The following is a 15787-nucleotide window of genomic DNA, read 5'->3' as shown; positions in this document are numbered from 1 at the left end:
AATAAGCATTTTGCTGACTTAATTATCATGTGGTTTTGTCTATATTTGAGTTTAATAACCTAAACACAAGCATAATTACTTGGTTTATATTGATTTATTCAGTGACTTATAATAATGCAAATAATGTGAGTGAAAGCTATCCACTCCCAAGCATATTTCTTTAAAATCTTCCCTAAATACCTAGCTCTATGCTATTTTCTACCCTTACCATGTGGAACTTGAGTCACTGAGCATCACCTTAAGCTGGAGAGTGGGCTGTGTTTTATATGCTATATGTCAAAAAGGAATACATACGGTAACAGAGAGAGATTTTTACTAAAATTACTAAGAGGAGCCCAGAGCCACCATCAACACTTAAAAATTATTGACATCAGTATCAGAATTTAGTGATACCAATGTTAAGCCGCAGGCACTATGATTCCATTTCTTTTTAACAGATGAAGGTGCATCTCTTTGCTCTCTCCATGACCAGTTGCAGCCCATGCACCAGGATTTCCAGCTGTCATTCAGGTCTGTCATGCTGTGCCAGGCAGCCTTACCTTCAGCATCACAGCCCAGTCCATTCCTCTCTGCTGATCTGCCCTGAGCAAGGTGAAAGCAGGCTCTGCAAACACTGAGCAGGAAGCCAGCAATTTTCTCTTCCTTCTCTATGCTACTGTTAACTTTACAAGATTGAATGTGGTACATCTTTGGTGGAAAACATAAATCTGCTCTGAGCCTCAGCATAACAAATAGCTTTGCAATTTTACACCACTTACAGACCCAGAATTTTGTAAAGCAACTGCAGAGAAAGCTTTATGGAAGACCCATAAATTCCTGCAGTGCACTGACTGACAGGAGGTTGAGTGCCTTCAACAGACAGTGAAAGTATGGGAATACAACATAACACTGGTCTGTAAAATAGTGGCCACTTCTCTAAAACCTTCAGCTGATCATCAGGTAGACAAAGTGCTAACAAGAGTCACTATGTTCAGTAATCTTCACAGCAAGCAAAATTATTTTATGGGGAGGAAACAGAGGAAGAAAAAAAGGCTAAGTAAAGCAATTTCCATATAAAAATGCATACAATCCTGTCATTATGTAAGAGCTTTTAAATAATTGTACTCAATTATTGTCTTGCATAGTATGAACACTGCTGGAAAGTACCATGGAAAAATGAAATTTCTTCATGGTCCTGATATTCATATTGCTATCTGCTGAGAGGGACAGCAGCTCATTCAACCAGTACTCTGTCAGAAAACACTCTCAACATGAAACATTGCTTGATGAGAAAAACATTACAGAATCAAGCCCCAAGGAACTGTGCAGTAATTACCTATCAGAATTTGCCTTCATTATGGTCAGCACACATTGTTCATACTTTGTGGATAGTTGCAACATCTGACAATCTGTCCTCTAGTACTTTCCTAAACAACATGACTAGCACCTTTCAAGCATTTTTCCTTCTGTGCTTTTCCCAATGTTTTTCATTTGGTTTTTTTGAAGAGGTTTGTTTTTAAGACTGGCTATTGTTGATTTTTGCTTTACTTGTAATTAGACATTTTACTATTTAAGCTGTTTGTGAATGAAACTACCAACAGCACAAACAAATTTATAATTATAGAACATAAATGATGAAGTACTAATTATGCTAGAAATGTGAAGTATGTCTACAAATTCAATAATACTATCCCACAACATTTGCAGACACAGTGCATTTTTCATTTGACAGTATCATAACAGTTTTCAGTAGCAATAACCTGAAGTTTCTCTGACTATAAATTATCTCATAGGTAATTTTAAGGTTTAACTGGTATTTTCTGCAGTAATATTCACATCGGCATGCTGGCCTTAAAATAAAATCTAATCTGTTCCTAAGCCAGCTACAAACAAGATGATAAATAAATCAGAGAGGAGAAGAATTACTTTTTGAAATGACAGTATAACAAAGCATGATTGAAAAAGCAGTATTGCAAGCACTACCCACTGACTTGATACCCTCAGGCAAAATCATATGTAATGGTACTGATGCAAAATAATACAGTGGAATTTATTCCAATAATTCTGGGCATGAATAATTTTCGAATGTAATAGAAACCATAATCATAAATTCTCATTTCATCTTACCACTGGACTTGTCCTGTGCTTTTAATCAGAAATACCAGACTGGAATGTTTCTCTTAAACTCATCTCTAGCTCTTGTTAGAGGCTTATTGATATTAAATTCTGAACAGTAACAAATAAATTAATTACATAAAATAGAATAATAAGGCTAATATTAGAATATTCTAGGCACTTACCAGGCTGTATCATAACATAGTGTAACAAAATATCTTCATGTTTTCTATATGCAATCAACTTACTCCAAGTAGTTTTGAAGAAGGAGAGAGAAAAAGACCAGTGCTGAAGTACTGACAGTTTGAAAAATAAAATATTAAAAAACATTATCTGTTGACTTAACAGAACTTGCTAAAATTTAGTTTGTAAACAAGACCATATTGTACATTAAATGGAACTATTGTCTGTTTAAAATGACAGATCTGTGGTTACTTTGTTGCAAAGCACTACATTGTTATGCATTCCAATGTCCCACTACAATTTTAAAAATTAAAAACGTTCCACAATACATCCCCATCCAGACTAAAATGTTTTTAGTTTGGGGCACATGAAGTGAAAGGAAACTTGGAACTTCCTGTCTGACAGCACAGGCAAAAATTTTAACAAGTTAAGTAGCACACAGTTTTATACAAAAACAGATCAAAAATTTATTGTCCTTGCAGTTCTCTGACAATCTCTGTACTACCACAGAGTCCTTAAAAATATTCTCAGGGACTATTTCCTTTTTCACTTTAGCTATACACACATTTCACTTTAAGTCTGTGCTATTTACAGCAGCTTTGTCAGATACTGTTGGGTTTTTTGTATTTTACCTTATAAAGCTTTGTAAGGCTGAATGAAATGAGAAAAAAGCAGAATCCTGGATTTAACAAAACTCAGTTGTGAGTAATTCATATGGGATTACTATAAACAAACCACTACAGAAGAACTTTATTTGGATTGCAAAATCAAAGACATGCAATTTAAGAAATCCCAAAATGTGGTGGATTGAATTTTGACCTTAATTCAATTTTCCTATGTTTATGCATAGAGACTTCATTTCTTCAAAGAAATGTTGCTTTCTTGAAATCCTGTAAGATGCTTAGGCTTTGTTCACGAGGCAGGAAATGTACTGTGCTACAGGGCTAACAAATATTTGCTGACAGCACTGACACAATCTTGAGTTGCAGACCAATGTGGGATCAATCAGTCTTAGGAAACTGAGCTTTTATAATCTGTATCTGTTCTAGCTCCCTGTGTTTGCTACTCTCCTATGCTGCTGTTGATGTCTGCTCTCAGATTTCTAATGTAGCTCTAGGCTGCTCTCACACCATCCCCAGAGTTAAGTGAGACATGCATGGTTTACTCAGTTATTTGGGGCAGCAGAACATTTACCTACTTCTTGTTGCCAGCTTAGAGCATTAGTCTGATGAATTTAATTTATTTTTCAGTCCATCAAACTTCCACTTACATCTCTTCCCTGTCATTCTATTTTTGTGGTCCTTTTCAGTTGTCTCTTCAACCAACCTAGATTCCTTTCCACAATGGAGCTGTTAATTAAATCTACCCTTTCCATTCCCCATTGCTTTTTCCAGCCACTCTGCAAGTACTTATCAAATTTGTACATCCACCATCGCCTTCTGACTCCCACTTCCTATGCCATTTTCCTCTCTGGTCCTCAGCTGCTTCCTTTTCCAGCTTCCTCTCTACCTAGCTTCTTCTCAAATTAATTACTTTTTTTCTTTTGACCGAAAATATGAGACTCAGTAACCTACCCCCCATTCAATAACTTACCCCAGCATACTGATTGAATTACTGAATTAACATAATTGAGAATTATTGGTTCTCTACTGCTCTAGAAATTAAAATGAGTAAAAAGCTATAGTCAAAATATTCAGGATCTGCACTTACTTATGCATTTTGAGAGATGTCTTTTCATTAGCAATACAGGTTTCACTGAACTGCTCAAAAAACACACCAAGCATAGGAAATGACAATTAGGTACTTTTATCTTTGTGCTAGATGTAAAGCTTGGTATTGCAAAGAGATTAGATTTAGCTAAATATATACATGAATTACATGCAAACTTTGTAAAAATGACCAATCATATGCTGTATGAGAAACATTTAAAATGCTAAGGAGAAGCACACTTAGGCACATAAGAAAATGCATAATCATTTTTTAACTTACCAAGAGGTAAGAAAAGTAGATTATTTTAATTCTTAATTTTTAAAAATACACCAGGTGCAAAAGGAAAAAATCACCCAAATCACATATGCAATTTCCACTTTCCTGAGTGAGAGTGAGAAGAATTAAAACATTAATTAAAGTATGTGCATCTCTTTACAATCACTCAGGGTTTAACTGTAGTAATCTTAGAATCACAGAATCTATTAGGTTGGAAAAGACCTCTGAGACCATCAAGTCTAATCTATGACCCAACACTACCTTGTGAACCAGACCATGGCACTGAGTGCCACATCCAGTCTTTCCTTAAACACCTCCAGGGATGGTGACTCCATCACTTCCCTGTGCAGCTCATTCCAATGCCCAATCTCCCTTTCTGTGAAGAAATTCTTCCTGATGTCCAATCTAAATCTCCTCTGATGCAGCTTGAGACTGTGTCCTCTTGTCCTGTCCCTGTTGCCTGGGAGAAGAGGCCAAGCCCCACAGAGCTACAACTTCCTTTCAGGTAGTTGTAGAGAGCACAGTGGAAATCAATATTATAAATTTTGGATCTTTGTGTTTACTGTAGCTTTAATCCAGTCATTGTTGCAGATGTCTAAAGCAAACTCTGCAGCTGCAGCATGTTTAATTCATCAAGATGTTCTCAAGGCTGATTATATCACCATTATAACTTTATAATTTTAGAGCAGCATCTGCCAAAATAAGACTATAACTTCCAGTTTTACAGAATCATAAAAAATGTGTCTTTAACTGTGCAAGTAAACTTCTGCAAGCAACTTTTTCAATGAAAGGTAGTATAGAGTAGATTTTCTCAGATGATACCAAAAAACTGACTTAGAGACTGCAACTACTGAATACACAATTAAACACTGTGAATATTACACAACTTCATGTAATAAAATGAGGTTAAAAAAATCATAGACAGCTCTTCCTGATGATAAAATTTTTTGAGAAGTAACGTGTTGGGCAGTGAAAGGAAAAAATACCTGCTTGAAAAACAAAGCTGGCTTTTTATTAGGAGACATATTTACAAAGTTCTGGCAGTGCAGGTAACCGCCCAACCACCTGCAATCAGTCTGGCTTCCTCAGAGCAGTTTCTGTCCTCTGAGCCAAGCCACCACAGGAACACATGAAATGACTTTTTGCACCAGCATGGTCACTGTCAGGTAAGCCACATTTTAAAATAAGTGTCTCAACACAGATGCAGACTCAGCCACAGAAAAACTGGAATATTATGAGGGAGGCTAGAAGCTCAAGGATGTTTCCAGGCATGGCTGGAAGGGCTGCCTGCTGCAAACACAGAGGTTGTCTGTGAAGCAGCTACTTGGGCAAAACATGGGCAGTAGCAGAACTCAGACACCCTGAAGCCAGCTCACCAGAGCATTGCTACCATAAAAACAGCCATTTACTGGGGCTGTGGTAACACCTTTATTTGGCTTTACAGATACCTGCTAAGGCAGGCAGGACAAGCCCTGCCCGAAGAGTCAGTCAGGTTTTTTGTAGATAGGAATTCACTCTGCAGGCAAATGGTAAAGGACACTGCAATACTGATGGTGACAATTGAGGGCATGTGAGCTTCACAGTGGGAAAGAAATCCCAGGATAAATTTCCCCTTTCATGCTTATTATGGTTGCCCAAGAAAAAGTAAACTCTCTCTTAAAAAATCTGGGATCACAGAATCTTACTATATTCAGTATAACTGCACAGCACTAAATGGCTTGAAAGGCTGGGTCCCATTATGAAGTTTTCTGAGCATCTTGTGAGTTTGTTATTCAGAACAGTTATATAAACCACCTCGCTTGTTATTCAACAACTAAATAACATTTCACGCCATTCAAATTCATACAAGGTTTTTTAAATGCAAAATTGTCATCAATCATCAATCAGTCATCTGAATAGTGTCATATTTTTTCCAATATTTCTCTAATAGAAAACATTAAGGGACCTATTTCCCATCTTAAATTTACATGGGACATAAAATTAATAACTGCTTTCTGCCTCAATGACTCTTCAAAATAACACTGAGCTCATGATCCTTCTCTTACAAAAAAAATCAACCTACAATGTCAGTGCAAGAACATTCATATGCAAATAATTCAATTAATCTATTATACCCCAAGAACTCCATCTATTCTTTCACAAAAATAAGCAATGCTAATTATTTACATCACTTCTCTTTGCTGCCATGAGCTGCATAAAGTAATAATTGGACTTGAAAGGGATTTTCTGGAATATTATGAAAATAAATGGGTTTATACAAGTTATGAATCAGAATTTACAAGACTAATTCAATCCTCCGATCTCACACTTGGTTTGAGAATTTCCATAAGTGAGTGGTGTATAAAATGCAGGAGAGAGACACTTTCTACATGGCTCCAATCCAGCTATGAAACTGTTCCACATGCCATCCTGACATGAAACAGATCCACGAGATCTCTCTCTATTTCACCCAGGTAAAAAGCTGTCAGGATGTCGTCAAAACTTGCCAACGATGCCCTAGTACGCACACCACTAGTCCAGAGACAATGGACATTGCACACAAAAAATTTCATTGTGGGTTAAGGGATAATTGCCTCCTAATCCAACACAGAGGAGTGTCAAGACAACTGTTGATGTCCTGGTTTACAGACTAAGGACCTTAATTTTTCCAAGAAAGAGCCTACTGTTCAGCTGACCTGACTTATGCTTCACACTGTAAAAATGGTTTGGGTTTTTTTTCGCAAAATCATCTCTGTTTTTCTTATAGAGCATATTGTTCACTCATTAATAGGGAAAGTTTTACAATGAGAATTTTATTTGCCCATTCATAAAAATGTCATGCCATTTGTAGCAGCAATAGTACCATAAGACATGGGGAATGTACAACTTTTCTTTCTTCCTTGTGACTGATCAGTGAACTCTATTCTGTAAGAGTGGGGATGTTTGACCTCCAGCTGGTGTAAATCACAGGAACTACATACCTCAGGTTGGAATATACCAGTGCTAATTTCCATACCTTTAGTGCACAGTTCTACAGACACACAGATTTGGACATACACTCATCTTTTTATCTAAAAGAGGCTGACAGATAATTGGTAGCAAATTTTCAATTTTTTTGTCACAATTTTCCTAAGAAAGGAAGATCTATAAAATGCCCTTCTTATTACAGAACTGAAAAAATCATTAGTTTGATAATTGCACACTGTCTTCCAAAACCAACAATATATGAAAAAGATTCACACTAGAAAGAAATAAAAATCAAGGCTGAGGAATAATTTCACAGTGTAACTTTGTAACAAGTCCCTGGAGAAAATTTCTCTTCCTTTTGTTCCCATCTGCAAAGCTATGTAATTGATTCCTAACTGCTATGTTAATGCTCCCAATTCCTGGCAGAATCCCTCTGGAAATACATTAAAGTAAGCAGGACTCTCTCCTGCTGCAGCCCTTTGAACACTGGAATCTGGGATTCTCTGACATCCATCACGTTTCAACAGTGGGCCACAGTGCAAGCATCTGGGCCAAACAGCTGATAAATATTAATACAGAAGTATAAAGTATACTGAATTATATATTGAAATGTCGAGCAAATCAGGAAATTGTTTTCTTTTGTAATGAATAACATTCTCTTACAAGTACAGTTACATTCCACCGAATAGAAATTAAATAAGAGCAAATAATATTTGCTATAGCATGGTTTATTAACTTCTTATAATGACTTGAAAAATCTTAAATGATGACAGGCAAGTGTTTTTTAAGGAAAGAACTTGGTCTTCTGCAGGATCAAGGAATAGGCTGACACTTCCTGATCTTCCTATACCTTTTTCTATATGCACACACAGACTAATAAAAGAAAAAGAATGAAGCAAAAAGGATTTGGTCCAGCTCCAAATTCTACCCCAGTCAATACCCCAGGGACTGTCAGAGCTGTGCATGAAGGTTTGCCTGCCTGGACAGAGCCAGTGACTTAAGATGACCTCTCTTCAGCAGACCAGGACAGAAATATGGAAAAGATGTATTTCAGTTTTCACATTTGGTGCCTAATTAACCCTAATTAAGCTTGTGTTGAGGGATCTTGAGCAGCTTGCACAAGGGATATCTGCTTCTTGATTTTTTTTAGCTTTAAGAAAGGAAGATTTCTTCTCAAAAAGAGAAATACACTTATGAAATACAAATTTTCATGTTCCAATCCAATTTTATGAGGCAGTACAGATAAAATACCCACGTTTTTATTGTTCCCTACGAGTCAAGCAATTTTAAAAGAAAAGAACAAGGATTATAATAAAGTAGATTCTCTGCTCTTCATAGTTTAATGTAAAAAATAACTAACAAACCAACCCTAAACATTTTACAATTTGGGCATATGCTCCTTTGTGCAAAATTAGCTTATTTTTATCACTTATTTTAAGCTAACTACTCTGATGACCCTAAAAATGAATCAACCTTGGCAGCCACACAATTTACTGCCAACATCTCCTCTTCAACTATGGGCCATCAAATTTCACAGACAGACACCACTGCTGTATTCTGCACATTTCTGATCTTAGTACACACTGGGCAGCAGTATGGAAGGGGTTTGTTCAAACTGTCATTTGTGGGAATAACCTAATACAAAATTGTAAAGTTAAAAATATTTATAAATATATTTGAATTTAACACATTAGATTATAAATATTCATATACTTGCCAGAGAGTTATCTCCCTGCTTCTTGTTAGAATAACAGTACTTGAAAAAAGAATCTGTGTTAAGCAGATTATAAATTCAGTGCTCCCTGGTCTGAAATTTTTCATATTGCATATCTGCCTGAGAAGTTTCTTTCTGTGTGGAAAATATCAGCTAATGTAATTTAGCTATTTCTGAGACTGCAGCAGAAATAAGAACAGTATTCTGCTGTGTCAACATATTAACACAACTTCTTCTGTTCGAAATCTGCATTGCATCTGTGGTTTACAGCAAAAAACAGATTTTGGAAGTAAACTAGCTGTGTTTGCAATTAAATGAGAAATGGCAGACCTAGATATTGGGGAACAAGGGGGGGATGATGACAGATTTGAAAGCAAAGTCCCTCCCTGAAAGGGACAGCTGACCCAACCATGTGCCTCGATACATGGAAATCATAGATTAAGGACTTTGTGGTCAAGACAGTTGAAATCTTCCCTGGAGATTTGGTCTGGGTGTTTTGGGTTTCATTCAGTATGGTTTTTGTTTTGCTGGTTTGTCTTTGCCTTTGTCAAGAACTCCTGCCTTATGATAAGGAAAGTTTTCTGACTTTTTCTTCTCAGCCCTCTCTTTAGGTCAATTTCTTCAGTTTTGGGCAGTCCAGCTGAGGAACTGAGGAAATGTAAATTGAGACTCAGACATGTAGAAGGTCTGGAGACTAAATTACAGTTACAGCTGATGGTTTGGGGAACCGCAACATGGGTATACACATTTCTTTGGATTTTTCAAATTTCCAAGGCAGATACTCAACAGGAGAAACTTAAGGCTGGACACTGCAAATGCAGGGCCTTTGAAATCAATGAATGTTTAAGACTTTCAATCTTTCTCTGCCTCAGCTCTTTACTTGAAAATTTGGGATGACAAGAACATCTTCCTAGAGCATACTGTGAAGATAAACTCATCATTTATCTGTGAATCATCCTGGCTAATCTAGTCAAAAACACATGGAAACTCACTTTTTTTTTCCTCCCCCAGAAAGATTTTAATGGTATATCATTTATAGAGCCTAAACATAGTCAAGAAAAAAGAATACTGATTGATGTTGTTCATGAAAGAACTGTGTCCATTTTTCATCTCTGAAAGTCTCAGAGCTCTGAGTAAAAGCAGCAGATATAAGGATACATACTCACACACCAAGCAGGCAAATTTTGCTGCATACAAAAAATAACACTGGCATTCCTCCAAAATTCTTTGGTTTTCCCTAGTGCCATTTTTTGTTACACCCAAAAAACTATTGAACAGAGCAGATATGAATGTGCAGATAATAACATCAGCCATATTATGTTGAGGAAAAGCCTTTATATTTTGAATACTTTCAAAATATAAAAGACAGACAGGAATACACTGACATCATCCCTGAGTTTGTGAAGAAACATCCTCTTTAGACACATCATAGCATATTTATCTACTATTGATTTTATGTTTTCTTCTGAAGCATCTAGTATTGACAATTGCTGGCGACAGGATATCTGACTAAATGGATAATTAGTCTGATCATTTCCCCAGGTTTTCATGTGAACTGAGGATGCTATAGCTGCATCTGGACCTGATGAGCACATATGGAGACAGCTGAAATGGAGTGATGGCTTAGATCACTCCTGCATCTCAGAAAGAAGCCATGAGACAATACTGCATGTGAGCAGGGGTGCTGAAAGCAGCCTCCATTCTATAAGGAATATATAGGAAAGATTAATGTAAAATCTTGATGTGGTACTTTGCCTTTCCCTAAATTGATATCAATAAGCATCTTCAGTATTGATTTTTGCTTATTATTTAAATGGCCTAATACAAATACAGACAGTAAGCCAGATAAATGCAGAGATCAGTATAACTGCAGCCAAGAGCCTTTATACCAGAAATTATACCAATTACTCCCCAGGCTGCCAAGCCTGACTAAAGAGAACTCCACACAGACTTCTAAATGCAGGGCTTTAAAAGCAGGATGATCCCTAATCCTTACTTAGTGTCATACCCTGCAAAAACTTCCTCAAAACTTCCTTCTAACTGAGCCTGTACCACTTACCCCTCTTCCTTTGCAATGTCAGACCAATATGAGATGAAAGTGTGTTGGGGACACAGAAATTATCTCTCCTTCTGAGACAGAGAGGCAGAGAAGTGCCTTTTTCAAATACTCGCAGATAGTTTGTTCTCAAACTATGTGTTCTCTCTGTGAAGGCTGCACAATTCCTATCAAACACAAATGCCTAATTCATGTTTCTTGTTACATTTCAGGAATTAACTCACAATTGCCAAAAAAAAAAAAAAAGAAGGATTTCCAGACTTACTTGTTCAGATTTAATCAGGCTGTTCCAGTGAAACTAAATCATGTGAAGGTGGAACTATTTACCAACAAATGGATAATCAAGCTAAAATATTCTATATACTTGAATATAAAAAATTAACTGGAAAGGCACTTGGAAATAAAAACACATTAGCTTTATTTCTGAGAATTAACAGTACCTTTCTCCTGTCATATAATCCATGGTTATCCAATATCATCTTCCTTTCATGTGTAGCATACCTCCGCAAGTCACGTCCAAATTGCTGTCAAAAAAAAAGCAAACATCAAACACATGCACAAACCAAAATTCTTATCTTTTGCACCTTCTAACACCAAACCAAATAATAAACTAAGGACCAAAAATTACTTCTATTAAAGGAATATAGTCTGATAAAATCAATCATGTGAAGGGAAATGTTTGGATAAGGTATCCAAACATTTGCATCCATCCATCATTGCGTCAGTTATTGTGACAGCAGTTGGGCTCTGTATAAGAAAGTAAAGCTGTGATGGGCTCCCACAGTCTGTTGGTGAATTAGCCCAACAGGGAGTAGAAGTTCAGTGAGGCAGAGAAAAATGAAGTCATTGCCTACTCATCCAAAGGGCCTCACACTGTGTGTTTTTAGTGTAGACTCCTATCTATAGACTCAAGAGAAGAGCTTTTAAGTTGCCAAACACTTCCACGATAAGAAAGGACCCCAAAGTCTGCAGAACTTAATCCAAAGTCCAAATAAATACATTTTGTTATCTCAAAAAAGTGAGTGAAGTAACTCAAACTCAGCAGGAGAACACATCAATTTCAACATTTGGCCTGGTCTAAAACATCCTGCTTCCAATTAACCTGAGTAGAACAGAGTGGCAAGGCACCAGTACTGCTTCCAGCACATCAAAAAGATAATTCAGAGCAGGCTCAGAAGCTCTCCATTGTACCATGTAAACACTCCCTAAAAAATTAACATCAGAAGGCAAGAAAGTAGAACAGATCAAAAAATAATTCTGTCTGGAGAGAGATTAGTCATTTGAGTTTTGAGTTTGCATTAGGTAGAATTTTTTTGTTTTGAAAATAGTGTACTATTTTATATTATGCCAGCTAACTAGTGTCTATTGAGAAAGTAGCTATCATTTCAAGCTTTCTTATTAAAACATAAATCAAAATATATTTTATTCTGGTTCAAAACAAATGTCTAATTTTAATTTTTTTCCAGTTTTTTACAATTTAAAGGAGTCAATTAAAATGCAACTGAAACAAAACATTTGATCTAATCCAAAAAGAAAGATATCAAATTGTTTTCAATTTCCTACAAAACAAATTAAGTTCCAATTCAGAGTATCTCTTCCTCAAATGTTTAATTTCCTGTAATTATGTGACGCTTTCCAAATCATCTCTACTCAGTAACCATTTAAATTGCTTGTTAACAGCATCATGATGTAAAAGACAACACAACTGACCAAAAACCTAGCTCTCCACTTCATAAACCTAAGCACTAAGCTTCAAGGAAAATAGAGCTTAACTCTCCTAGAGAGACATCCATAAATGTTAGTAATGAATTCATCAGCTCCAACCCATGACCAGGGGTGGATGACAACATGAAATGTGATGTGTGGACATCAGGAATATTTTTTTTTTAATACATGAACTCTGAATAGTCCTGCAACAAGAAAAATGTGTTTGCAATGCTAAGAAAACATACAGTGCTGTGGTTACTTACCCTGGAGCCTGTCCAGCCTAACAGAGCATATGAATATTGCTCAAAGGGGGTTATCACCAGATCCACACGGATTGCCTTCCAGTCTTTGACTTCTGCCATTTCCAATTGTTTTGATGTGTTGCAAGTGCTGTTGTCTACTCTTGGCTGATATAATTTTAAAATTGCAAAACACTTCTGAAAATGATCCATAGCATCAACTCTTCTGCTTGGCAGCTGTTCCTTTACAAATGTTGACTCAATGATATCACAATAAAGGAGTAAGCCCTGAAGAGAAGATATTGTTCACACTGAATTGCTGAACTGGTTTTACTGTCATTCCAGAGTTTCTAGACAGTTGTCTTAAAAATTCATGTGAAATGTAACTTCAGTAAACAAGGAACTGTGCCAGGGCAAAACTGGGCTAAGGAGAGACATGAAACATCTTCAGACTTTGGAAAAATATTTGAGGGAAATCTGCACTGGTTGATATCTGATAGTAGTGAGGTCCTGCCCTGTACTAAAGAGATAGAATTTGCAATTCTTCCCCTCCCTCCTTTTCTCCTAAGCCTTTTTCTAGTTAATGTCAACAGAAATTTCTGAGTAAGAATTGATGTGTTCCTATGTGGCAGACATCTAGAAAAATATTATTAGTCCAGTGCACAGTCTTGCTGAGGCATTCCAAAGTGGAAGATTCCATTTGGACCATAACTACTGCATGAGATTTCCTTGTGACAAGGTCTGGAGTCTCCAGAGAGATGGAAGATCCCTGCCCATGTCTTTTGCTCAGAGGGAATGCCCACTTCTTTAGGTCCTTGGACCACTTCTTTGTTTCTGTTTTAAAATCACTCAAAAGTTTACACATTCTCTTCTTCTGGACTAGGGGCTTTTTTAAATTGCACAATTGAACTGAGAGTGTCTATAAGTGGTTTTATTTGATGGCTGTCAGTTGTAGTTTAGGAATGGTATTCTCCCATTCAGCAGCCCAGATAAAACCACTCCTCTTGCTTCCTCCTCCCCAACTGAAAACACAAAAGGCAAAGATCATGGGCTGAGATAAGAACAATTTCCTGGAAACAGCAATGAGGTAAGACAACAAACAGTACCAGCAGCACTACTAATAACAAAAGGTATAAGACAAAGAAATTATTTGCATGTAAAATACCAGACCATTTCAACCACCACACTTTCTCCCACTGGAAGGAAAATCCTTCGAATCTAAGAAGAGACAAAGTCCCTTTCCCCCACCCCTGGCAATGATGGAAAGTGGTATTGAATAACATTAGGGTCTGGCCATGCCCCTTCCCTCTGATCTGGACCAGGACCAGGACAAAGGGTCTCCAGATAAGACTCTTAATGTCCCAGGTAACAAAGAACTGATTTTTTGGAAGAATACTTCAGTATTAAAACCAGAATTTGATTATTATTTCTTTTATTTAGTGCAGGTGTGGTAACTTTACATGCCAATATCTTAAATGCCTTAGAGAATTCTTTACAGTAATAAAATTATCTTTATCACTCAGAACTATAATTCTGCCCCCCCAAAGAAAAGGCATATCAAAAACACTTAATGAGATATGATTTCCATGAAGAGACTCTGATATGTATTATTATATTTTTAGCCTCCAGCTTTTTGTTGATGATAGCTCCAAATTAACAATACCATTATTCTACTGGAAATCAGTTATAGGCTTTTCATGGGTCAATGAGCCAGCCTTTTTAATGATAACTATTTTATTTGAATTGGCATTCTTTCACTTGCTTGGAATTTTTCTTGATTATGAAGATTTATTATAAACTGATATGAGAAAACTCCTTATGTAGCTTCTGCTCTTGTATTACTAGTTTCACAGTCTGATGATTTGAAAATGCTTAAATTTAGCAGGTGCTCTGTAATATCTATCTTTAAAACAGCATTTTTATCTTAATTTTACCCCAATGTCACAAGGCACTGATGCTTGCTCTTTCCAAATATAGACTCAAAACAGCTGTTGAGTGTTAATGCATAACTGCTTATTTTCCTGCTTTTTTTGATGAAGCTATACTCCCTTCATGTTAATTTTCTTGCTTTTAATGCTAATAAAAACAATTTTAATATCATTCATCACTGACCAATAATTGACGAATTCATGCTTTGATTAAGCATCAATATTCTTCCCGTTTTTGGTAAAAACCTGTTAGCTACTTAGCAGTATTTTCTCATTTTTTGCTTCATTTTTCTTTTAGGCTCTTTGAGATTTGGGACACTACACAATATATACCAGAAGTCAGGGTATCATCATTAATAGGAGCCAAAGCCTAGGTCATATGCATTGGGATAGCATTTCCAATTAACCTAGTATAATTAGACAGTGGACATCACCAACACCCCACAAAGTAAAGGTGAAATGCACTTAGGTACACTTGGAAAAAGCATTGCCTGAAGGGGCAGTCAGCTTTGAAGATTGTATGAAGTTCTGCTGGCTGCAGAGCTGCATCCTTCTCATTACTCTGAGTCAGGGAATCTGCAGTTCCTTGCACATTTCAGATTGATCTGTACACCATAAAGTGCTGTAGGTCCTGTTTACACAATCAAGTTTTAAAGTGTGGGCATTTTAATTTCTCAAATTTACAACACCATCAAAACTAAATGTATTTTTTAGAACAGTTATGTGAAGACTCTCAACAATTTTCCATTTTTAGAATGACTGCACACTTTTACTTAAATATGCTGAGTGCTGGCACATCAATAGCATTGATATTGGAGTAAATCCATGTTCAAATTGAGGAAAAGTATGACTTTTTAGAAAAATATTAAATCAATTACTGAAAAATCAATCAAATATGGTCACTAGCATTCTCAGTCATTTTTAATTAAATGGA

The 15787-nt window shown here is 36.4% G+C and overlaps 1 protein-coding gene across 2 annotated transcripts in view; it reads right to left on the bottom strand.

Annotated features, from left to right (window-relative positions):
• Positions 1-15787, bottom strand: part of DNTT (DNA nucleotidylexotransferase) — a 147722-nt gene that overhangs the window by 11448 nt on the left and 120487 nt on the right. For both annotated transcript variants that reach the window (XM_071439172.1, XM_071439171.1), the window contains 2 exons: positions 12950-13213; positions 11420-11503 (listed from right to left, as the gene is read on the bottom strand). In XM_071439172.1, coding sequence (XP_071295273.1) covers positions 11420-11503; positions 12950-13213 — 348 coding nt within the window. The remainder of the gene's footprint in view (positions 1-11419; positions 11504-12949; positions 13214-15787) is intronic.

Source organism: Agelaius tricolor, unplaced genomic scaffold (genome assembly GCF_023055355.1).
Source record: "Agelaius tricolor isolate 1412-34295 unplaced genomic scaffold, bAgeTri1.0.p SCAF_13, whole genome shotgun sequence".
NCBI lineage: Eukaryota > Metazoa > Chordata > Aves > Passeriformes > Icteridae > Agelaius > Agelaius tricolor.
This window is presented reverse-complemented; position numbering and strand designations above follow the sequence as displayed.